The 26,015-nt window shown below is 46.8% G+C and overlaps 1 protein-coding gene across 10 annotated transcripts; it reads right to left on the bottom strand.

Moving 5' to 3' along the window:
- Positions 1 to 2,196: 2,196 nt before the first annotated feature.
- Positions 2,197 to 26,015, bottom strand: LOC121672240 (activity dependent neuroprotector homeobox). 10 transcript variants are annotated; one of them, XM_042044871.1, is made up of 9 exons: positions 25,936 to 26,005; positions 24,580 to 24,762; positions 21,286 to 21,408; positions 16,394 to 16,548; positions 15,046 to 15,091; positions 13,612 to 13,918; positions 9,299 to 9,411; positions 8,163 to 8,255; positions 2,197 to 6,316 (listed from the first exon to the last, which is right to left on the bottom strand). In XM_042044871.1, exons 5-9 carry the CDS (start codon positions 15,082 to 15,084, stop codon positions 3,188 to 3,190), a joined length of 3,681 nt encoding a protein of 1,226 aa, XP_041900805.1. In that variant the 5' UTR covers positions 15,085 to 15,091; positions 16,394 to 16,548; positions 21,286 to 21,408; positions 24,580 to 24,762; positions 25,936 to 26,005; the 3' UTR covers positions 2,197 to 3,187. The 10 variants fall into 10 exon arrangements, with proteins under 10 accessions (XP_041900805.1, XP_041900798.1, XP_041900765.1 ...); XM_042044864.1 differs by having other exon boundaries at positions 16,394 to 16,551; XM_042044831.1 differs by lacking the exon at positions 21,286 to 21,408.

Here is a 26,015-nt window from a genome sequence, read left to right on the forward strand (position 1 = left end):
GCTCCCAAAGGCCCGGGAAGCTCCTAAAGGCCCGGGAAGCTGCCCAAGCCCAGGAAGCTCCTGAAGGCCGGGATGCTCCCAAAGGCCCGGGAAGCTGCTGAAGCCCGGGAAGCTCCCGAAGGCCCGGGACCCAGCGCAGGGTCAGAGTCTGCACCAGCTGCTCCTCTGTGAGCACAGCGGGAGGGGCTGGGGATCCGCTCCAGAACTGCAGAGTGGCTGTGAAATGTGGGTCACTTCCAGCCCATGAAGTTAATTGTACGACATCCTAAATTACACACATTGGGTTAAGGTTCTTCCAGTTTTGCTGGGCTATTTTCTTCCCCTTTCTGACTTCCTCAAAAGTGTGGTTAGCCTCAAATCTGGAGAGGAATCCATGCCCAGCCTCAAAGCTAGATTTGAGGAGTAACCGGTTTGAAATACTAGAAAGCTCATGCCAAGACTTAAAATAACCACCCTCCATCCTTCCTGATATTCTGGTAAGAGAATGGTTGTGTGCAAGACCTTTAATTTAATCACTGTATAAAATGGCATTTCCTGGAATTTTCTGGCAAATGAAACACTTGTAAAGAGTTCAGATTGCAGTCTTACTGTTCACTGACTACACCCAGAGTTCAGAATACTGAAATTTGATTTTTAACTACAGAGCTTGCTAATATTAAATCTACCTTGCCAGGTACTGATACAAATGTGATGCTCATTGATAAAAGGATACCCAATTGTTCGTGTAATTGCTAAACAGATAAAGGTTGCTGTACTCTGGTTTGAAAGTTTGAAAAGAATTTGTAACATCCCTTAAAGCCAAGAAAGACACAAAGTAACTTCTCAATGTCTGAATTTTCAGCCAGCAGCTTCCTGTGGCACAGCAGGAGCAAGGAACACAACCAGGTTTTCTTATAAAGGACTCAGCCTTTCCAGGACTCCCTGCCTGGTGGTGTTGGGACACAGATTGCCAACCCACCGACAGCTCTGAGTGGGAGCTAATGAACTCTCACCTGATGGACTGGGAAGTGATTTCTGATGAAGTAATTTGGAAAACCTGCTCACAAAATGAGTTAAGGCTCAGCTTTTTTTCTGAAAGCAGAGAAACACAAGGAGCTTTTTTGCTGATGTAAATGCCAAAGCGTCTTTCCAGTATTGTTCTTCAAACACATCTTATACTGCTGGAGTCCAGAGCTGGGAGCCAGCCAGTCCAACCTCCACTCCTCTGAGGTAAAAAAGCACAAAAAAGGTGGGGAAAGAACAAGACAAATTGAAACAATCTCCCCCTGCAGGTACTTGTTCTCAGTCATCACTTCACACCCAGTCAGTTCAACAAAGCCCAGAACTGCTCATTCCACATCAGCATCACCTGGGGCACAGAGCCCCAGCTCTGGCTCCAGGGCAGGAACAGCTCTACCCACCCCAGCCCTCCAGGCTCAAATGTCTGCACAAGAGCACAAGACCTCTGGGAAATGGTTTTGCTGTGCAAAATGTTGGACCACGCAGAATAACCTCCTCCTTCAGAGCATCGGGGGAAGTTTCAAAGGTCAGTTTAGTTCTGGTACAGTATTAAACAGCAGGCACTTGCATTTATGAGCTGTGCTTAAATCCAACCCGCACTGTACTGAAGAACAGTTTTGTTCTCTCACATCAGAGTCCCCTCCTCAGGGGGCTGGCTCAGCTGGCAGCTCCCTGCACAGGGGCCACACTGCAGGCCTGGCCTCCCCACACCAATCACAGCTTTTAACAAACTCAGTTCCAGTTTTTCTGGTGTTTCAATAACTTTACCTTCCCTGCTGGCCCAGGCCTGTGCTCCTCCATGTGGGAATGGTCACTGCTCCACAGCACTGCCCTTCTGGCCCTCAGGCCCAGTGCTCCAGACACACACAGAAGGGTCTTCCAGGTAAAAGCAAATCTCGGTTCATTGAGGAATTCACAGACCTTGTTTCCCCAGGATGCAGAACAGGCAAACCAGTACAATGCTATTTATAACTCTGTTCCTACAGCACTGAACAGGAGCAACACATTTCAGCCCAAGTTATTCTGTAAATTTTCAATAACCTTGAAGGAGATAAGTATTCAGTAAGTACTAAACAGAGAGGCCCCAGCAGGGCTCAAGTGCATTTGGAAAAACAAAGGCAAAAAAGAAGGAACTGAATATAGTGAGGTGGGATTTACCAGGAAGGAATGTAGCATTAGCATATAATAAAGCAAATATTTACATTAAGCACAATACAGCAATTTATTTAGATGCTTAAATGAAGAATACAAAGGGAAATAAAGATCACAAAATTATACATACTACAACAGTGTGTATATATTAGATGGTATAAATGAATACAACACCTTGGTGGTGTTAACTAAAGATAAAACTAAATATCTAAACCCAGCACTTTGTCTCAGTGTGCTGCTTCAACACAATACACTTTTATACAGATCTAAAAGGTGTCAAAATTAGTAGCTGCAAACTTGTTTCTTGCATGTGATTTTTCTTTTTTAGCTTAAAAGATTTCAGAAAATGGCTCTGAAATATGTTTGTCATCAGTTGTCATGTCAAGGATATTCAGAACAAGAAAATTCTATAATACAACAGAGCCCAGATATATTTTTATGTTGCTGGCCTCTGGCTGGAGATTGTACAAGGTTATGTGCAAAAACTAAGTTTGTCAAAATTGATACTAGAGCAGTCTCAAGCTTTGCTAGGGAAACTAGGTACAGCATTTATTACACAGCAGGGCAACACTAAAAAAGAGAAACAGATCTATGATGGGTACACAAGAACAGTTCCATAAGCTTCACTTGAATAGGTCTAAAAGACTGTACAAATATACATTTCAACTATTCAGAATGATACATGAAAACTCCATTTCCCCAGAGTCTGCTATACAGGGCACCGGGTCGCTGGCACGGCGCTACCGGAGAAGGGCCTCTTGGAAAGACACAACTCAACATGGACAAGGTGAAAGGAGGGTTGAAAATGCAGATAAAATAATCCTCTGCGTTTCTCTGTGTGCATTCTGGAGCCACCAGCGTATCCATTTTCACATTAAGTTACTGTGCTCATCCCAGCAGGAACTCCCCAGCCCCTGGGCCAGCAGATCTGTACAGGAGCCCAGGCAGCAGCGGCCCCCATGCCAGGCGGTGCCCGCAGGGCAGGAGCAGCTGGCAGTGGAGCAGTGCCCTGGCAGTGCCGCGCGGGCAGAGCCGCTCACGCCTGCTGGCTGCTGAGCTCCACCCCGGGCAGGCTGCCGTGCATGGGCTCGGCCCCCACGGCCCCGAAGCCCTCGCCGTCCTCGCTGTCCATTGTGCTGCTCTGCCACTCCATCTGCTCGCTGGCCAGGCTCTCCTCCAGCTCGGAGGCATTTTTCCATTGTGACTGGTCCTTGGACCAAAACCCTTCTACTTTTCCATAGGAACGATTCTTCCACTTTGACTGTTCTTCATCACTTTCAGATCCACCCCCCTTGGCCTCCACAGGGGGTTTACTGCTCCCAGCATCTTCACTTTGAGAAGATTCATCTGTCCACACTTCTGGTTTTACTTCCAATGCATTATCTTCAAAATCTGAAACCTGCTGGGAACCAGGCCCGCTTTCAGACTGGGAAGCTCCATCTTTCCATTCCACTGCATCATCCTGGTCATCCTGATCCCCTTCACTGTCTGAAACATCACCTACCAGTTTTGTTGGCTCTTCAGCAGAAATCATCTCTTTGTATTTAGAGCTTTCCTCTTGTTTTTGATCAGCCTTCTCTGGAGACTGTAACGCGTTTTCCTCCATGATTTCCTTGGCTATGCTGTCCTCGGGGTTCTGCACTGTGCTGTCGGACGAGGGTTTTCCACCCATGTCAGAGACGCGCTGGCCGAAGGGACTTTGGCTCTCGTTGTACTCCTCTTCTAGGTTTTCATAGCTGTCTGAGGAACTGTCATTGTCTTTTTCTAAGTTGATTTTTTTATCAACAGTCTTACTGACATTGACTCTGGAATTCTTCTCGTCATGGTTTTCAAACAGCCATTCAGCATCAAAATCCATCTCATGTTTGACTTTGTTCAGCTCTTTCATGTTGAAGCCCAGCAGCACCCCGGGTTTGTATTTTTCACAATCCCTAACACATTTCTTCCTTTTGTTGCTAAAGTGAGATGCGATATCAGATTTCCAGAGCCACAAACTGGCCGCCAGCTTTTCAATCTCTCTCCGAGTGGGGTAGGGCTGCTTATTGAAATATTTTGTAAGAAATGTTTTCCTGGCTTCGTATGAATCATCTTCGTGACCCTTGGGGTCCAGTGCTAGAACTACGGGTTCTTCAGGCTTCTCCTCAAAGGCAGAGGGGGAGTCATCATCGTCCATCTTCCTCTTCTTCATCAAGGGGAACTCCATGTGTTCATAGGTGCGTTTCACGGGCGCTGCCGCTGGGGACTGGCCCAGCCGGGACGATGTCCCTTTGTCCTGCCCGTTCTGGGTCTTGCCCACGCCCCTGCAGTGCACCAGGTGCAGCGTTATGGTGGAGGCCGTCATGTTGCTCGTGTACACGCCCAGGCAGTGGATGCACTTGTAGGTCAGCTTCTTCTCCACAGGGTGAACCGTCTGAATCACCTGGTGCCTCTCCCGGAGGTGATGTGCCAGGGCATCAGAGATGGGGCCTTTTAGGATTGAAAAGCACAGAGGACACAGAGTTTTCCCCACATCTTTTTTGTAGGGCACTGCTGCTTGTGGAGAACTTTTGACTGGTACATCAGATTTCTCCTGGATTTTGGGCTGTGGTTTTGGTGGAACCGGGGGGGTGTTCTGAGCGTGGTAAGCTACAGATTCGGCAGGAGCATCCCGCAGGTTGTAGGTGGTGACAAGGAGGTGTATGTTCGTGTGGCTGCCCTGCTGCAATGTCAAATCAAAGGTCAGGGTGGAGTCAGTTTTAGGTCCCATCTCCTCATCCACGTGCACCATGCGCATATGGGCGGCCATCTTCTCCACATCGTTGAAGGTGGAGCGGCAGTAGGGGCAGGACAGCCCGTGGATCAGCATGTGATTGAGCAGCGTGTCCGTGGGCAGGTAGCGGTTACAGTAGAGACATTTGCTCGTGAAGTTATGGATTTTCATGATGTAGTTGGCCACTGCAGGCACCTTTTCAGCCTTGTGCTCCTTCTCAAAGTGGACACTGTACACGTTTTCGGGGAACAGCTCGTTGCAGATTGTACAGATTTTCCACTTCTGTGTGGACGAGGTGTTGACAGTGGAAGGACCTGTAGCGGCCACGGGGGATTTGGAGCCAGACTGACCCAGAGCTCTGGATGCTGCCTGGGACTGTGACAGCGATGCCTGTTTGAGCTGCGCTGATGACAGCGAGGAGGAGTTGGCAGACTGCAGCGAGTACCTGGCTGAGGCCTGGGACCTCTGCTCCCCTCCCAGAGTGTAAGGCCTTCCATTGCCACTTGCTGAAAACTGTTTCATGCTTTGTGATTGCTGGGAAAGAGAAACAGGTGCATTGCCACTGAGGCTGAGCCTCCCCCCTGGCTGACCGACGTAACTGGGGGGTACTGATTTGACCCCGTAGTTGTTCTGCTGTAGGTGAACATTTGACATCATATTGACTCCTGCAGAATTTAACGTGGGCTTTGGTATAGTGAGTCTGTTCATCATCTGCTGTGACGAGAGTGAGCGGACACTGCCAGCAGAGAGGGCACCCATCCTCTGAGGGAGTCCCATAGGCTTTTTATCCTGGGGTTTGGGAGCTATTAGCATCAGAGGTTTAGATCTTGGAACCACCACGTTAGTGTGACCTATCATTGCCGTGACCTGGTATCCGATCCGTTCGTGGTCTTCGATCACGTGCTGGACTAAAGCTTCGTAGGATTTCGGCATGAAAAGGCATCGTTTGCAGTGGATACCCCCCTCCTCTCGGGCACTGGAGCTCAATGGAACTGCACCATTGAGGGACTTTTCGCCTCCCTTGGCTATGTAAGGAGCAGCAACGTGCTGAAAATGTTCCCTGTAAATGTGCTTTCGAACGATTTCGTAGAGCGGGTCGCGGTAAGTGCACTTCTTACAGTAATAAACAGCTTGTTCCACACTGTCAGCCTGCTTGGGTTTAAGGCTCTCGTGTTTGTTTTTATCTTTGAAAGTGCTGATGCCTCCACTCGGTGTATTGGCATTGGGAGCGTGGAATATTTTAATGTGCGTTTCCAAAGTCTTTTTGTCCGCGTTGAAGGTACAGTAGGGGCAGTTGAGCAGGATCCTGTTCTCAAAGTCTTCGCTGTGAACGTTCCGGAAGTGGCTTTTGTAGGCTGAAAAGAACTTCGAGGAGAAGGGACATGCACTGCAGCAAAAGGGCTTTGTCCGATAGTCCTTGAACAGAGAACAGAGCACAGACTAAATATTCAACAGTGCTTCTCAGCAAATTAACACCCATGATATTCTCTATGCAGATTTTCTAAACAATACTCATGAGACTCCCTGCTACTGTCTCAAACCTTCAATTCACTTCTCTCCCAGTTCTGGCCTGCAGATCAGGCCCTAAAAAGCTGATCACATGAACATACACATGATGTGGTGAGTGCCAAGGGGTCCCTCAAGGTTTAACCATGGCCTTGGCAGGTGAGGCTGAGTCAGAAGCGTCTTTCCCTATCAATCACAAAAAGCCTCCTCCCTGCAGCTGAGCTGCAAGAAAAGGTCCCTGTAAGCTCCTTTCTGGGGGAAAGCCAAGCAGGATTGTTTAAGGAAATGAGACTGTATCCAGATTAGATACTGCCCACCTAAATCTGCCAAACTTTAGAGATGTAAGATGGATCTATAACTTGAGCCATTTCAGTGTCTTTATCCATTACACACTTTAATAGCAAAGATGGAATTCCAAACTTATTTTGGGGGAACAAAAGGATTTAAGCTTACCAAGACACAGGCTACACAAGCCCTTAAAGCCACCAAGCCTCTTCCTTGTGATCAAAGCATAAACCTGATTCTTAAACCAATCTTGAATGAGGAACAAAAAGGAATTTGAGAATCCCACCCTTGCAGTTTGCCTGCAGCTTTTGTACCATTTAACACGGTGCCAATGCAGCTCTTGTCAACTGCTATAGCACAGTCTGAAGTCCACTGGCCTTGGGGACAGCCACAAGCAACCTGGCACTTCAGGTGGGGTAACACATGGAATTCAGAGTTACAGAGATTCCTCCTGAGCGTCAGAACAAGTCCTGTGCACCGAGCTGCACACAGGTCACAGGTGAGGGAGCTGGAGAACTGCACTCTCCCTCCGCAGAAGGGATCTGGAATATCTGTTCTGGCCACCTGTTGAAGCCTCACACACCTGGTGGGCTGGAGACTGGCCCCAACCAACCAAGAGCTGCCTCCTTTTATACTCCAATTTTTATTCTGGGTTACCTGGAAAAAGGGACATCAGTGTGTTTTACGCAAGACAGTACTAAAGGGTCATTTTCAGATTAACACTAGGAATCCACCACAGGACAGGTCCCAGTTTCCTCTAAGAGCTCTGAGGTGCTCACAGAGGGATTCCTTTGTAGAGAGGTTTCTGACCTGTCACTGCTGTAGTGACTCTGTCCTGCAGCTCCAGGAGAGGCTGCTGCAGCCCACACCACTTGCTTGAACCAACAGCATCATTTCCTCCCTCCACTGCTGGCTCAACTCAAAATTCCTTTATTACTGGCTAAGAAACATCTCAACAGCAGAACTTCCAGTATCACTGAGCCGCTGTGCAGAACTAGAATGCCCAAAGCAGATGTGGGACACAGCCTGTGGGACCCAGGGCTGCATGGACAGTGACCCTGCACTGAGCACAGAGACGTGTCCAGTGAAAACGGCTTTGGAAGGGATGGAAACCAGGAATAAAACATTTCAGGAAAGGCAAAAGACTCATTGCCAGCTGTATAAAGTTGTTGCTCCTTTGGCCAGAGGGCCAGTGGAATTGTGCTAGGCTTAGGAACAGGTGGGAATGGGCTCCTAATGTGCAGACTTGAACAAGGACCCACCAGCTCTGCAGTATTGGCCAGCCAGGCTCCTGATCAGGAACAACTTAACAAAGCAAAGAAAAAAGCACATAGCTTTTTGCTGTCCCTTGAGCTGCCAACACATGAAAATCCATGAGGAAAACTGCAGGAAAAGCTCTTGGCAATGTCTGTGAAATGCCCTTCAGCACAACCCATCTCCAGCCTCAGTGTCAGCTGAAACTCTTACCAACCTGGTTTTTTGTAAGCGATGGGTCCCACAGTCCCACATCCTCCCATGTAGTGTTTTTCAAATAAAAGTCATTAGGCTCAAACTGCTTAAAATCCTGGAGAAGGGAAGATGGGAAGAGAGGACAGAGAGTCAGAACCAAGGCCCAAGGGCTCCCTTAAGCAATTCCTGAGCACCCCTGCATCCTCCCAAGTGCTGCTGGCCAAGGCAGAGACCATCACTCGAGGCAGTGGGGGAGTTTGGGGGGCACCTCCTGGGAGGGGTAGAGCTCTCAATATTCTCCACATCACAAAACACCTGTAGAACACCTTCACCACTCATCCTCCTGACCAACCCAACAATGTAGTTACAAACCCATCTCATTCCAAAAGCAATCCTGGAGAAAAACATTCCCAAACTGATGTGTGGGTTTGGGGGATTTTTGGCTGCTTTGTTGGGGGGTGGTGGTGTGGTATTTGTTTTGTTTGGCTTTTAATTAATTTCACACAGGAAGCTTTTAAAGTTGGACATGTGTGATGTCCAAGACACCCAATTCTTATTAAAAAAATTATCTTATGAAGCATTTCTTTGGCATTTCACCTTTGGCATGAAGTCAGCAGCACATAAGGACTCCACTGAAATGAATACTGCAAGTAACATTGTCCCAGTTCAGAATTCTCCCCTTAAATGTGAGACTTGCTCCACGAATTCTGCAAGCAGGAAGGACTGGCATTTCTTTCTTACACATCTCACTTAAATGCTCTTTAAAGAGACACTGAAAGAACATGCAAAGCCACAGAGATGAAGTTTGTCCAGAAGAGCAGCACAAACACCCTTCCCTTGTAGGAACTGACCCAGGCACAGAGGTGATTCTGTAACTTCAGGACCTGCTGCAGCACAAACACTTCCTGAAAACCTCAGACCCATTTCTGCCCCAGTATCCCACACCACTCCTGGTTCTTGCAGCATTCCTGGATGTTCAGTAGCCACTAATATTTCTAGAAATGTTTACAGGTACATTATATCTCAAGTTTCTAATTAATTCCTACTTTGTGTGGAATCTAAACAGGTCTAAAAATAAATCATGGCATACAGAAATACCTCACTGTCCCCCTAACTCTGCAGCATTTTAGCTCTAACCCTTGGAGGTGCCATACTTACTTCTATATGTTCTTTACAGTATTCCAAACCAATGTCACTAAGAATTTTTTTCACAGTTTTCCGGGCCTTTCTTAAACTGCCAAGGTTGTTGACAGGAAGTTGGAACATAGTTTCTATTGAAAAAGAAGAGTAAGAGAAAAGGTTTCAGTCAAATGTGTTTTGTCTGATAGTGCTGCACTTTTAATTATCAGTAATTGCCTGCCTCATTTCCCCACAGAACAGGTATCAGAGCTGTACCATTCCCTAGCACACTGCCACATTCTCTGGCTTGTTCCTTGCTGAGGCTGCCCATGAGGCTGCAGAGGGCACTTCTAAAAAGACAACAAACTGCTGGAACAACTATTGCAGGAGCAATGGGCTGCCTCTAGAAAAAACTTCTATTTATTTAGAGTGTCTGTCTTTACAAACCCCTACAGTGAAATACTTCAGAACTCAATTCTCTCTTGCGCAATGTATCCTAACTGATTTGAAAACCGGCAAGCTGAGCTTCAAGGTTTGTGTCCATCTTGTAAGAGATTTCACAGTGTCTCTTCAGTGACAAAGATGCTTCTTGTATTCTCCTGAAGACAGGGTAAGAAATTAATGCTGTTTCCTCCCTTTACTGTACTCAAGAGCTTCAACTGGCTGAAGCTGTTTAGCAAACATTCTCCTAGGAAGAGGGAACCTGAAAGCTTGGTCAGATCCCTCCAGAGAGAGAAACCACTGGGAAAAGTACAAGAGATGGCTTAAACCTCTCAGTGTCCCTGGGAACTGTCAGCCTCCCTCCCATCAGTGCCCACAGTTCCACTGGGCCTGGCTGGGGCTGCCCAGCTCATGAACTGCTCTGTTCTGACACTCCATCCATCCTCAGCTCTACTGTAAAAACCATGTGTCATACAACCTAAATCAAGCCAGGTGCCTTTTAAAGAAATGAAGGGTCATTTCACTGCTTCAGAAATGCCTCCAGTCGCTGCATGATCCCATTTTTCCGTTTTCCAGAAAAAAATGCAGTGAAGCAGCTCAGTCAAGTATGTTCAGGATTTGAATTAATATTTTCAAGTGAATTTCAAATCCAAGGAGATCATCAGAAATGTTATTCCGGGGGGATTAATAGGAACTGCAGAAAGAGCAGTGCATGAACACAGTGCACGTTAAAGCTCCTGGCAAGCTGGGCTGCTTTCTTTGAAACCCAAGAATGAACCCCTGTGCTTGCAAACAAAAGCATTTTTGGTCTCATGACACAGCCAGAGTCCGTGCAGAGCTTGTCTTTAGGCACTGACCACTTGTACACTTGGGTCAGCCACAAGTCTCAAAATACTGCCTGATATCAAACAGCTGATTTCAAAATGCCCATGAACTTCTTCACCAAAGGAATCAAATGCTCTCTCTTAATTCCTGTGTCTAATACAGCTGAACATGCCACAGGTATCATGATATATAGAAACTCCAAGAAAGCCAATTATTTACAACTGCCTAGAAACAACACCTCTGGTCTATCTGCAGCTTCTTTTTGTCTCTGCTCTTTGCCTGCCTCAGTCAAATTTTAAAGACAAGAAATTCCCTGGATGTTCTTATCACCACCCATCACAACAGAAGACAAGAGTTAGATCTTCACACGAAACCTGAACTTTTAAATGTCACCTTTTAACATCAACCTTCCTTTACAAGTTCTGCTGGATAGCTGAATGCAAGTCACCTAATCGTAACAAAACCCTTCATCCTTAAGCAAATACAGTTAATTTTATTTAGGAAATGTCTGACTATTTAATCATAGTGAGTGGAGAGCCTGATATTATTACAGTCTGTGACTACAACAAAAGCTTTTAGCATCTCCATCCATTTCTATTTACAGCAAGTAACTTCAATTGTAATGTAAACATTACTCTGCTGGCACCTCCTTGGATCAGGACATTAAAGCAGTTGGGATTAAGCAGCCTCTCAAATCATCATCAAGGCATTAATGCTGGTCTGGAAATGAGGCATCCTTTATCTGACCAAAAGCTGATGTTTAAGGGAAGACACCTGGAGTATCTCTGACCACATCGATCCACAATGAAGCGCTGGGTGGAATGAATAAACCACTGCTTAAAACCAACCCCAACAACACCCTGACTAGAAATATCCAGGTAGGATCTTCAGGTGCCTCAGAAGGCAGATCCGAAGATCTCCCTCATCTCCAGTGTGTGTGTACACAAACTGTCTGACTGCTCCAGTCACAAAGGAATGGCAAAGGAAGCACAGTGACTGTGAGCAATATCTGGAACCTTCCTTTGCTCTGTGCAGTTCCCAGCATAAAGGTCTTGTCCACAGCCAGGTATTGACTCCAAGAACAATTCAGTAGCCAAATGCAAGCAGAAAAGACAAGCTATGAAAGAGCAAAAGATTACTAACTTAGAAGAACCACCATCAAAGTTTTTGTTTCGCATTTGCAACAGTGAATGTTTTCTTCACCACATTCCTGTGCCGGTGCAAAGAGCCCTCCCTCTGATCTCACCCCCAGCACTGCACTCTGACCCCACAGAAGGTGTGCCCTCAGAGACAGAGGGAGAAACACCAAAGCCCCACAGCAGTCAAATCATCAGAGGGGATAAAGGACAGAAAGCTTGCACCCATCTCTACACTGCAAAAGCTGTTTCTATTTTAGTGTAACTGAAATCTTAATTCTCCAATGGGTCTTTTGTACTTTGGCCCTGGTCAGGACCCCCCCTTTGATGCCCCAGGTAAAAGGTGTTGTGCAGTTCCTGCTCTGACCCAGGAAATGGGGAATCTTCCCACGTGCAGCTTCAAAGCACCCACAGGGAACAAGGCTGTTGTGACTCTGGGAAAGGTGCACCAGCTTCACACCAACACAGCCTTTTTCTCTCTACTGAAATCTTCAGCCAATATTCCAAATGTGCCCCATTGTGTTACTTTCATGTCTGGACATTATTCAGGGTGGTCCCTGTGCTTGGTTCACGTCTCAGCTTTGCTACAGTACAACCAAGCACAAAGGATTTCTACTGTCACAGGCTACAGAGTAAAACAATGGTTTTCAACCAGAAATAAAGACCTAAAGAAATAATATGGAGGAAGATCCTGCTGTGCAAAAGAACCACGACAGCACCAGTCTAGTTTCCCAGCAAATCTACTCTAGGTTTTATTCTCTTTATGCTTAACTGGAAATGTCACCATGTCCTGCCCACTGCCAGGAAAGCCTCCCACGACCAGCAGGCACAGAACATGGGGGACCCTGAGCACTGCACTGAGCAGGAGTCTGCACTCAGCACGGTCTGGGGACAGCATCACTGGGAAATGGCAAATGAAAACCCACCATGGAATCCCCAAAAGCTGTAAACAAACCCCCCTAGCCCCCAGAGCGTTTTATCTTGTTCAGGCACCCCAGACCTGTACGACTTGGCCAGGGACCCCAGGGCTCTTCACAGAGGCCACTCCACCTACCCCTTCTGCACTAAGGTAATTTCTTCATAGGATCATCATGGGATGGCCTGGGTGGGAAGGGACATTAAAGCCCATCCAGTTCCACCCCTGCCATGGACAGGGACACCTTCCACTATCCCAGGTTGCTCCAAGCCCCGTCCAACCCGGCCCTGGACACTTCCAGGGATGGGGCAGCCACAGCTGCTCTGGGATGCCTCTGTCAGGGCCTCACAGGGAAGAATTTCTTCTTAATGTCTTCTCATTTCTTCTTTTTATCTCTTGAGCTGAATGTTTCTTAAAAGCGTTCCATGAAATTTACACTTTCATTCAACTTCTGCTAAGTAACTGATCTCAGAATAAAACTGCGGATGCGATTACAACCCTCTTAGGAACATTATTAAAAAGAATGAAATAAAGCATCAGTTTTACCTTCTCTTATGAGCACATGAGGTTGACCCTTCCTTTCCTAATGCTCTCATTTATTCCTATTATGAAGACTGAGAAAACCTGAATTTTTTGGTGATCTGACAACCCAAATTACCAACTACAGTGCTGAACAAAGCATTAGGTATGAACAAGTGTGCAAAACAGACAATTGTATAAGCAAGGTGCAAACCCAGCCTGTTCTGTGCCATCGTGACTGTGAGTTCACAGACATACTCAGCTCAATCTTACCTTATTAAAATAATCAGCAGTGTAAGAACTCTTGTTCATTAAAGCAGATTTTCTATCAATTCTAAACTAAAAGGTACTATTTACTGTTATTTCTGTGCGTGCTTATAAAACACAACTGCTCTTCCTCTCTGTTTTCCCCTCTCCCCCTCATCATCCTCTGCTGCTTCACAAGGTCCATCCTTTCCATGCTCTTTCCCCCTCTCCTCCTTTCTTTGCTGGTTCTTGGCCTTCTTGGTCCTTACCTCGCTCATTTTCCCTCTTCTCCTCTTCCCTGTGCCAATTCATTGCGTCCACATTCTTTCGTCGCTCTCTCTCATCCTGTCTCCACCGCTTCTTGATATCTTTGTCCTTAACTTGCTCATTTTCTCTCCTCTTCTCATCATCCCTGTGCCATTTTATTGTTTCTGTATTTTTCTGCGGCTCCACGCTTCTTTTGAGATAGTCTTGTCGCCTCCTCCTCTTTTTTAACATATCCCTTTCCCTGGCACGAGCCTGCTTTTCTTTCTGGGAAAGAAAAGCTTTACGGGGCATCATGAGCTGCTGCTGTACCTGCAATAATATCGTATCCATGGAATAATGCACTATACACACACTCAGTCAGGCACAACACCTCATTTGGCGCTCAACACTTCACACACTCAGTCAAGGCAATGCCCTTCTCCGCCTCTTCCCTCCTGAGCCAGGGCTCGCTGCAAGCTGGGTAAGGCCAGGCTGGGCCAGCTCCAGGGGCTGCCTCAGCAGCACTGGGCAGTGACCCCGGGAGTCCCCAGGAGCCCCAGCCTGAGCAGTGGCATTTCTGTCCCCTCCCTGCAGCTCCTGCTCCCCCAGAGCCTTTGGCAGCCCCTTGGTACTGCTGCTCCTGCTGAAGGAACAGGCTGTGGACAGAGTTGGGAAGGGAACTTGGGGACCTTCAAACCTGGCTCCTCTCTTCCTGGAGATACATTTAATCCAACTTAAAGGTGCTCATTTTTCTTTCCAGACCTCCATGTCCACCCAATTTGAGTGAAAATGGCTCCCTTTTCTCTTGGCTGGGAGGAGGGAGGGGGGATTAGGAGACAAGCCACAATCTGAAAAATTGTGTAAGCTTTGTTTCCTGGGGAAACCTGGCCAAAACATTTAACTGCAGTTAATGAAATAAGTCCTGACTCATCTACCCAGACTTCCTCCGTGTGTTATGTCTTGCTATTCACAGGAACAAAGGGAAAAAAATGAGACTATTTACTTGGAGTTTCTGCTGACAGCATTCCTGAGGAGTGGGGGCTTCTTGGGGCTGGTGTTTTGAGGCTTGGGGCTTTTTGGTTCTAAAGAGGTGTCAGTGGAGACTACATTTAACAAATTGTTTTTACTTTTGGTCATTTCTCTGTAGTCACCCAACACATTCACATCTTCAAATGTAACAGTGATAGTACCTGCAATTTTGAAATCATGGAAGAATTTATACCAATATTGATAACCTTTAAATATTTTTCTGTACACACTGAGCAATGTTTCAGAAATGGCAAACTGCAGTTGTGGACCAGGTTTGAGTTTTTTGGTTGGGTTTTTGTTAAGTTTTGAAGAGAGTTGCAGAGGTCTAATCAAAATGAAAACTGCAGAAAGGACAAAATTACTAGATTACAATACTTAAGCAAAGCCTAAAACAAAATGAAACAAATGTACTTTTAAAATTTAGCTACCTTATGGAAAGCACTTGTTCCCAGCATGCAATACTCCATCTTTTTCCTACAGAAAAAGCAATGTTTCAAACCCTTATTCTAAAAGCTGTTCCTTTCCCTTACAATACAACCCACCCCACACACTTAAATGCTCTACTCTGGTCCATTGCCTTTGTTAGGTCTGTATCATGATCCCATGGCTTTCATTCCAATAATTCAACCCCAAATTTCTTAATACCCATAATAATGCTAAAAGGGAAGGGCTGCAGCAGAGTCAAACACCATGATCAGAAAAATTCATGCAGTTTGGTAATACATTAGTACATAAAATTCAAATTATGCTAAAAATTACTTCATTAAAAGGGTAACTCTCTACCAGACAGCCTGAGTTGGGGTATTAAATATTTCTCAGTAACAGCTGGCATTAAATTCAGAAAGCAACGGGAACCCAGGATCAGCATCCTCAGTGCAACCCAGACAGTGCAAATCTGTACCATAGTTTCAGTTCTCTGTGGGCTGGGTGCCAGGACATTACTGCTGTTTACTAGAGCAAACTTAACTCATTAACTTTTTAAATGTACATTATCGTTACAATTTTATCAGTAACCTGGTTCAATTTCAATAACAATAGCATTAAGTAAATTGGAAGTGAAACACATCATGCAAACGATTCTCCCTCCCTCCCCCACCCAAGGCAAGTACCGACATTTCAATCTGTCATTGTTATATTTTCTTTCATTTGTTTTTGTTTGGTTTGTGGTTGGGGGTTTTCCCCCCCTTTGATGTTATCTTTTCACAGGATTCTTCCCTCCATCCCTTTACACAGCCCACTTTGACAGAGCAGTTTATAGACAAATGATAGAAAATACTGTAGTAAAGAACATTTCAGCTGAATTTCCAAAATTAAACATTTCACTTGAGATTCAAATAAGTCATGTCATATTCCAAGGAATAACTTAAAGGGACATCCAACTTAAATTGTAGATCTCTGAACTTCCCTATCCCAAGTCAGAGGGTTTTCCCCAGCTTGTTTAGCAGTCCAGAGTCATCTCTCCTGCAGTCTAAACCAGCTTTTGCCTTCACCTCTTTTTTTAAAAACTTTTTTTTTTGTTTTAAACCAACGGAAGAAGGAAAATTTTAAACCAGGAGGCCAATTAAGCTGCAGTGAACCTGCCAGAGTGATGTAATCCAAAGCCCCCCAGCCCCTCAATTTTTCTAGAGTCCAAGTTGGTGTTCCTTTAAGTTCAAAATGTCCAAACCTCAGAAGTAAACAGTCAAAACTATCCTTTCAACTACTTTTTGCCCATACTTTGCCAATGAAAATCTTAACTCCTCCCCATCTCCCCAGTACTTCTGATGAGGCATTTACCTCCAAAATGAATGGTGCTTGGGCGTCTCAGACTCATTGGACAAGTTTCATGCACAAGCCTCCAAAGCCAATTCTCCTTGCAGAATGCCCCCCTCAGGGTTCTGCTACACCCCCTGGGGGAGCCCAAAGCCCGGGCACAGAGGAAGGCTCATATCCTGCTGGACAAAACAAAGTGGGAGAGACAAGAGATAAGAGATGTGGTAAGGGCAGTCTCACATTTATAAGTACAAACCCCAGCCCCGTGCCTCTGCCAGGGCTGCAGGGCAGCTGTGCTGCAGCGAGTCTGAGCAGGTTTGTGCTTCAACAACCGATTGTGCTGGGGATGCTGCCTGAGGAACGCTTCAGTGCTCGGACTGCAGCTCCGTTACCCAGTTCAGAAGCCCAGCAGTACAGAGGCTGGGGGTGCTCCTCCTCACACTCCATCTACCCTCTGGAGTGCTGTGGCTCACCCTCAGTGTGCACCTCACAGGAGCTGTCAGCACCAGCACAGCTGCACCTGGGGACCCCTGAGGGACACTGGGTACCACCCTTGGACACTTCCTGGGAGGTTCCCATGCAAACAGGTCCCACCTTACATGACAATGGGACATCAAACAGGTGACATGGCCTTCAGCCACAGCCCTGGGGACACACATTCCTCTGCGAAGCACTCAGATTAAAACTGGCAGAGGATGGGAAGTTTGAGGGAATGGCATATAAATGATCACACTTCTGTTGGCAGATTGATCTCTCTTGGACTCACATCACCCATGGACAGAAAGTCAGTCTTGCACAGACTGGAAACACAAAACGTAACATTAGAACCATGAAATCTGAAACAACCAAATTTAAAGTTTATAAAAGCAAAACTTGTTGAGTCATTAGTAATTTCTCTGCCAGGGAATACGGCCATATAAATTGTTAGATTTTAATCTCTTGATTATTCACACAGAACATCCACAGCTTGAAGTACAGAGTGCTTTTCTTTGGCAAGTACACTTCCAACATAAGACACTACAACATTTTAAGAAATTAAAAAGACAGCATTCTTGAAGTACTTCACATGGTGGCAAAACTGAATGCTGGAATGTCGCATCTGCTTTAACAAGACCATCACCCACACCTTCAGCCATGCAAGGATGGATGATGGGTTATTTTGTTTTACACTGGATCATTTTCTGACTAGAAGGCAGACTTGTGTCCCTGTGTACCTAGCTAGTCCAAATGAACTCTCTCCCAGGGAGTCCTCCCTGCAGCAAACACACTTCTGGGTGAGGACCCATCAGCCTTGAGAGCAGATCAGCGGCAATTACTGCATCAGGCTGATGATACTGAGCTCAGGGAAGTACTTCATCCCATGCTGGGTCTCCCAAACACTGAGTAGCATTTCCCTGTGCTGTGCTGCTGACAAGGATCCCCAAGCATATGGCATGCTTCTTACTTTATGTCATCCAAATTCCTTTGATTTTGGCCAGTATTCTGCCAGCATTTCAAGCTGAAGAAGTTACTGGTTTATACCTAACAGCCCAACACAGGATCATACATCAGAGATGGCAGCAGCTCTGTGTTCCTGGGCGAGATCAAACAAGAGCTGGTTTCTCGATACTGTGCTTTTTATTTCCCTATTCCAACTGCTTTTGAAGCAAGGTAACTTTTAATAATTTGCCGAGTGAAGTGCATTTCATAGCATGCTCTAACAGCCAGCCATGAACACAGATTTCTAGAGAAGGCTGGTAGCGCAACACTGAGTGAAATATCTTAAAATACAGGGAAAATATGCAAGAAAATGAACCTGTGGTTCCCACAGCAACAGAAAAGCTGCCTCTCAGTGTATGCAGGTTAAATGATGCTCTGTGATGTGATGGTGTAGAATACTCTATATTCACAAGAGGACAGTGATGGCCTGTCCCTGGGACCTGACAATTCCAGGACAGCTGAGCAAGGAGCAATGATAGCCAGGAAGCACAAGGATATCTCAGGGAAGAGTGAGCAAATGAGACAAAAAAGGAGTAGAAGTATCAGGGAGAAGAGAGAATTTGGGAGAACAGAAACTACTGCAAACTTCCTTGAAAGTAGGAGTTGCAATTAACTCTCTCTCCTCCCTGTACTGAGTGACTGAAGAGTCTATTCCAACACACCTCTCTCTGGCTGACACTGAGCATTTTCACTTTCTTCCCTTGGACTCTTCCCTCTCCTCCTTATTTAAGCATTTCTGGCCTACTTTTCCGAGGGCTGTGCACCCACACTCCTGCGAAGGTAATGAGATTTGCAGTTTAGCAGCACATCAGAAATGCCAGACAACCGAGGGCTCCTTTTCCCATCCGCTATAATCCTGGAGGGAGCCTGTTTTGTAACACGACATTTCCAACTGAGAGCACCTCCTCAGCCTGTCCCCTGAGCCCCCTGCAGCAGGAAGCTCCTGCCCAGGAGCAGTGTGGTCCTTCAGCTGCCCACAGCTCGGCTCCAGTGGGAATTTGGGGTGCAGAGCCAGCACCTGCACTGAGTGAGCCCCAGCTCTTCCGCTCAGGTCTGTATCCAAAACAGGACTGGGCACATGAAAGAGGAATCAACACAAACCCTCAATTACACTCTCTGAAAACCTCAGTTTTAAAACTGAGATTATCAAACTGAAGGAAATCCTCAACTGCAAGATGCCACCTGGACAAAGCACTGGAAGACCTGAGCCACACTGTGCACAAGACACACTCCAGCTCTCCCTCACAGGCAAACAGGCAATTTGTTAACAGCCCCTTTGTCAAAAAGCCAAGGATTTAAAAAATATTAGAAACCACTTCAGAGATTAGATCAGCAACTTCCAAAACCAGTTTCAAGCTGTGTGTCAAAACAAAAGGACCATTTCACACCACTTCTCAGAACATCCTACACAAGCATGGCCTCAGGAGAGAAGTCCATCTAAAACGTGGTACTAAAAAAACCCCACCTTATCCTTGGGAGGAAATTCTGAGGCTAAAAACTTTTAACTTGCTGTTTCAGTGGTTGCAGGCAATTTTCAGCAAAGGCTTATGAAACTCTGGTTTATACATTTTTGTTTGGGCTTGCTGTCTAAGCTCAGCTTGGTGACTCTCGCACTAAGAACTCCCAACTTCCCATCAGAGGAAGAACTATGGAAGGCAGTTGTAGTGAAAGGAATCAGTAAGGCTGAAATGCCTCAGTCTCCATTCATTCTTATTTAAAGGCTAAAAAACCACCTTCTGCAGTCCAGCAGAAAGATCTCCTAAGTAATTCACACACTTCTCATTCTTGCTCAATTTCTGGAATTTTCCACTGGAGCCCGAAGCTCCATCTGGTGGGTGTGGACACTCACTGCAAAACTGAGCGGGAATTAACTGTTTCCTCATCAACTTCGGTTCAGTAGGAAGAGTCCTGGGCACTGTGGCATCTCTACACCCCAGTGTGAGATACAAAAAGGTCAAATTTTGATTGCTCTGGGAACCACAACTCTTTATTTCTGTTCTGATGAACAATCTGTTTCCCTAGGCTCTTCTGGGAACTCCTGGTGGGTTTTCTGATTCTGATGATGTAGGCTGAAGTATGTTAAAGAATGCTGGTAGCTGAAGTTGAATGTTTTCTGAGGGATCTTTTCAACACACTTGATAAAGGCCACATCAACTCTGGCAACCTCTACTGCATTCTGAAAAGCACTTTGAAATCATGTCCATTCTCTAGGGCATAGGAAATCCTGAATTAGAGGCACTCACAGCTCAAGAATTAGGCTTGCACACCTCCTGCCATCTTAGAGAATATCTTTTGTGACTGTTCAAGACCTCCACAGATAAATGTTTATATGCACACAACATGGGCAGTCAAATCAATATTCAATACACATCCTCAGTGTGAGAGCCAGGCTTGTTCAGGGCTATTTCTAAAAGATTTTGGTGTGAAATGCAATAAAGCCTGCACATCTTGCAGAAATTTGAAATTGAGACTGGAGATCATTGAAGCACAAAGGATATTATTTGCTTACACCATGATATCCACACTTCAGTGATCAGGAAAAAAGGCTGCATGAATATGCTCTACAATTCCAAAATAATCCTCATCTAGATTGTACCTAAGCATGAACAATCCCAGAATAAAAATAATTTTGGAAATAGAAGCACGTTTAATGAATGAGCAGTTACCATTTAAATTTAATCAAGAATCATCTTAAAATTTTCAATCCAAAGCTCACAAAAAACATTTGTGTAATTAAACAAAGCAGCACAGTAGACACTGTGAAATGTGCAAGAACAAAGCAAATAATCAACATACATGTAATTTATGATTGGATTACACCGATTGGGAAACTGCAACCAGATTAGACTGCAAGTGAAAACGGTCCCCTGCCCTCTGTGTCATGTTTCCTGACATCAGCACTATGTCAACAGCCAGAGCAGAGCCCTGATGCAGCCAGAGGAGTGGTTTGGGGCAGAGCAGCTCCTTCCCTCACCCAAACAGCGGTGCTGGGCCCGGGCCAAGCCCCGGGGAAGCAGCTCCAGCCCTGCCCTGGCAGCTCTCACACACACAGACACACACACAGACACAGTCAGGTATTCACACCCAGAGTGCAGAGCAGCCCTGCTGTGCCCTCAGCAGCCAAAGGCAGGGCTGCATGCGAGGGGCAGCACAAACCAGCACACAAAAGAGCACACGAATACTTTGCCCAGCTCATCCAAAGCCCCGCCAATCCATGCTTTCTCAGACAGCAGATCCATCAGATACTGGAGGGATCTCGCCAACTGGCTGCATCTGAGTTTTCCGAGGGTAAAAATAGGCACTGAAGGAGGCTGGTGCTGGTTGTTTTCCCTTGCCTTACACTTCACATACGCCAGGCACAAACGCTGCCATTACAACACGGGGGAAAGGCTGTAAACAAGAGCTTCAAATCAGTCTTACCACCGCACACTTCTTACCTCTCTCCCTCTCTGTCTAAGCATAGCTCCCAAGGGTTCCAATCCCTGCCTACAATCCAGCGTTAGTCCACCTCAGCTACTGCTGTCTTCCATCTGCCTCAGGAACCTTCAATAGGCAAAGGGCTTCATAGTAGCAACAATGGGGAAACAAAACAAAAAAGAAGATTACAAACTTGAGTTTGACTATTTAGGTGAAAAAAAAGTATTTTAAGACCACTATCTTGCCCACTTAGATTTCCAGAGCCATTTTGTCCCCTTACTGTTGCTGCTATGAAGCTGCATCACCAACATCTTCCTTGGCCCAGGGGCAGCAAAAGCACAAAAAACTGAGATCCAGAGTCCCATCAGAAATCAATGCACAGAAGAGGGAGAACAGGGTGAAAGAAAGTATTGGCTGAGACCTGGGAGAGGGGAAAGGAGCTGGGGCACAGAAGAAACAGCCAACAGTGAAGGCAGGCTTGAGAGCAGGCCCTTTCCTCCACTGCAGGACTGGAGGAGTTGGAGTGTTCCCTCAGGGAACAGCTGCTCACACAGTTGCTTTATTTTTGTTTTTTGTAAATAGTTTCAGATAATACTTGAGAAGTACATCCTAAATGAAAGGTTTTTGCTACATGACCTGCATACATCTGCAGGTGCGATGTGTCCACAAGGCAAACACAAGGCTTTGGACTCAACAACCACTGTCAGTTTTCATCTAAACAGTCTTTAATGCCACCTTAAAAAAAAAAAAAAAAAAAAAAAAAAAAAAAAAAAAAGTAAGGATATAAATGGTGGTAACTCAAAGTGACTCACTGCAGAAAAAATGGTATTTACTCCATTCTTACTCCAAACCATCAACTGTCATTCACATTCAAGAGCACTACAGTGAAATGAGAGACACTAAATACAAGCTCCTGTTTGCCTTTTGACACCAGAGCTGCAGTGAAGCTCTGAACAGTGCAGTTCTTGCCTTGAGGCACATGGCCCTCAGGTAGATAAACAGGAGTTATACCCTCTTGAAGAAGCCTTTATTCAAATCTGAAACACCCATTTGATTTTTAAACCAGATCTAACTTCTTCCTGAGAGCTCAAAGGGAAAAGGCCAATTTGGCCATCCTGCCTAGGAAAGCAAGGGCATTCTTCCCAAATGTGTCAGGTGAGGCAAAACAAACCTTCCACATATACTGCAGGTATAGGAATTATTTTTAGTAAAACTAAATTAACATCAGCAAGGGTTCTTTTTCTTCCAATGCAAAGAGACTCAGAGCAGCACTTTTCATTGTCATCTCCATCTCTTACACTACCAAGAAACACACCTCTATCAACAATTTATTTATATAAGCAGGACTATCTCCACATTAAAAATTAGCCTGTTATGATTATGTTCATAGGAACCATACTCTCTCTCGCTCTCTATGTATACAAATCTAGGCACAGAGCAGATCTTCACTCAATATAACAAAAAAAAAAATCGTGTGATGCTTGTTTAGATGCAGGCCAGCATAGTCAGCTGTTGCCCTTTTAAACAAGCATGTTGCATGCATCTTAAAGAAAATAATCCCACTAAATGTAGCATTATTAATATACAAACTCAGCTGAACTAACGATTTTTAAAAATCCCCCAATTTTGCCCATGCAGAGAGAGCAGCTCCAATGGCACTTGTGAAACAACACACTGAGCAGCTGAGCAGTTGCAGCCCCAGAGCTGTTCTCTGCATCTCCTGGCAGCTCTCCTACAGTCTTTAGACTGGTCCTCCTCAAATCTGATACTGCTTTGTTCATTCCCAATGGAATTTTGTCTCCCTTAAACATCTCAAGTAGTGGAGCAAAGATGACTTTCCCTTTCTGAAAACAAAACCCAAAAAAACCCACCCCAATACATTTCCTATTAAGCTGCTAAATCTTATTTACAGCCACCTCAAAAGAAACACATTAACCCAGAAGCACCATCTTTGCTTCCACAAAATCACTTGTTTCAATTTCTTTCTTTGCATCAGTCAAATCAGCTGCCATCTTAATAAACAGCTATAAAATACACATTTGGACTGTATGACTTATGACTACTGATAAGATTCTGATATGTTTCTGTATTCCAGGAATTCTACTATAAACGTCAATGTTTACTTTCAGTATTTATGTTATTACTGAGTGGTAAAGCTGGGCTGGGAATAATCACCCATTATTCACCCTGCAGTGTGTGAGCAGCACGACTCACCTGCCCCAGAACACGTGTCCTACAGCTCACAGCAAGCTCAGGATGCGCACAGGGAGTCTGGGCAGCACCCCACAAATGAGACTTCACACTGTCACAGCTTAACCCACACACTGTGGCAGTACCAGGGACCACTGTCTCAGTGACAGCGAGCACTTCTGAAATGCTAATGGGCATCTTCTGACCACTGGGAACTTCTGCCCTACACACAGGGAGAACCCATCAAGTTCTTCCTCTCAGCCTGAGGAGCACACACACCTTCCTGGGTGCTGTGTTTGTGCAGCTGATGCTTAACACTGCAGGGCATGAACTTTCCAAAACAGTCAAGAAGTTCCTCTCCTGTGAAGACTTTTCACTCCTAACTGTGACACTTGTCTGTCTCATCTACAGGCAAACGAGTCACCTTTCACTCTCCTCATCTCCTGCACATCCAACAGCATCTCCCTCCCAAAGCCTAACACAAGTGAACTTACAGGCTTTTCATGACAATATACCCTGAAGCAAAAATAGTGGTAACCTACAGAGATGCCTTCTACAAACCTGTCTGATAGACCATCGCTTCAATTCAAAACAAAAAAAAATTCTTTTTAGTAATGGGGCACTAAAACCATATCAGTTTTCAGTGATCTCAGAGACGTCCCCTGGGAGCATCTCATGTCTGTTGGATACCAAAAAATCACTCTTGAATGCTAACTAAGAAATAATACTAATTTGAGCAAAAGGGAGCTAACCACCAAAAAATAGTACAAAACCAGTCAGCTTAGTATCACTTCTGGAGAACAAGTTACTTGTTGTATGTCAGAAAGGACATCTCTATTCAGAATGAAGCTGGAAGTATTTGCTTCAATAATCTTCAGAAAAGGTAACCATTATGTTACAACCCATCAGCATCTGGTGCAATTCTCTTAACAACAGTATTCTTCTTCCTCAGTTGTCTCTTTTAAGATTTCAGCACAAATCATGGTAGATGTCCATCTGCTGATATCAAATTACTGCCCAACATCTGCAACTGCACATCTGCAAAGGAACCAAGCTTTGCTTTGGTTTGTTATTAAAAGCAGAAAAAGGCTTTTCTGTTTCTTAAGCAGACTGATCTTTCTCACCTAGAAGGATGACAACTTGTGATTATGAGTTTCCAGAGTCCTGAAGTGAAAGTTTTCCCGAGTAGGAGACCCTGCAGAAGGGAGCACTGCTGGGGCACACAGGGCTGAGCTGCACAGCAGCCAGCTAAGGTCGGTCCACGCTACCCTGACAGGCGGGAATCCTCTGCCTCCGTTACCTCACACCTCCAAACAGAAATAGAAAATAGCACCAAAAATAAATAAAAACACAGCTAGGAAAAAAAACAAACTTAAGAAAAAGGGGAATATCTCTACAAGGAATGCAAACCACTTTGACACCTACCAAACACCTTAAATACACCCAACAAACAACGACCATCAACACCTGGAAGCGCCCAGTTACGGGGGCTCTGCCCTGCGGTCCCAGACAAAGCCCCTCGAGGCTCGCCCCACACCGTGGGCTGGGGGCTGCAGCCACGTGCCCAGAGCTGGGACAGCCACCGCTACGGCGAGCCCCGGCTGAGCTGTGACACGACCTCGGCCCGAGTCCCGCAGCCCGGCCCGAGCCGCCCGTAACCCCCCGGTCCCCCGGCCGGTGCCCCCGCCCCCCGCCGCAGCGGTGCCCGGCGCGCAGGGCGCCCCCTGCCGGCTGCCGCCGCGCAGCGCCCCGGCCGGGCTGCGGTGGATTTGGGGGGGGGGCCGGGGTGTCACGCCCGCGGCCGCTGCCGGGAGGCACCGGGGGGACCGGGGGTGCGCGTACACCCCGGCACCGCACATGCACTGCCACTTGTTTTGGAACCACCGCCCGGGCTGCAGCCGCCGGGGGAAGGGGGTGCGTGGCACGGGGGTATCTGGCCGGTGCGGCTGCGAGGCGCCGGGTTCGGTGTCCCCCGCCTTTGTCTGAGAAACGGGTTTCGGTAACCGTAGCCCGGGGCAGGCACGGGTGAGGCAACGGCGCTGCATCCCGCAGCTGCGGCTTGGGATGGCAGCGGCGGATCCCGCCTTTTCCCGCGGCCAGGGACCCCTCCGCTGCTCCCATTCATCGCATCCCCGGCGCCGCTCCAGCATCAACTCCGCCGGCTGGGCCCGGTGCAGCTGCACACCGGGATGCCGGACCCGGCCGGCGGCTCGCGGTCCCGCTCCCTCGGGCTGCCGGGACACGTCCGTGTGGGGAAGGGAGGCGGCCGGGGCCGGCGGCGGGGAGGGAGCAGCGCCGCGGTCCCCACAGCCGCCGGGGCTCCTCAACATGTGTGCGGGCGGGGAGGGGCCGCTGCCAGCTCCGCACGCCCGGTGCGGCGGGCAGGGCGGCGGGCACGGCGCGGGATGCCCGGGGGAGGGAGGGGGCGGTCGGGCGCTGTCCCCGCCCGGGTCGCACCGCGGACCCGCGCTCGCACCTACCTGACCGGGCTCTCCTCGCAGCGGGGGCGGGGTGGGGGGGGGGGGGGGCGCCGGACCCTCCCCGGCGCCGCCCGGTCCCG

The sequence above is a fragment of the Corvus kubaryi genome, unplaced genomic scaffold (genome assembly GCF_017639235.1).
Source record: "Corvus kubaryi isolate FWS band 111438036 unplaced genomic scaffold, C.kubaryi_AGA036_p1.0 134, whole genome shotgun sequence".
Taxonomy (NCBI): Eukaryota; Metazoa; Chordata; class Aves; order Passeriformes; family Corvidae; genus Corvus; species Corvus kubaryi.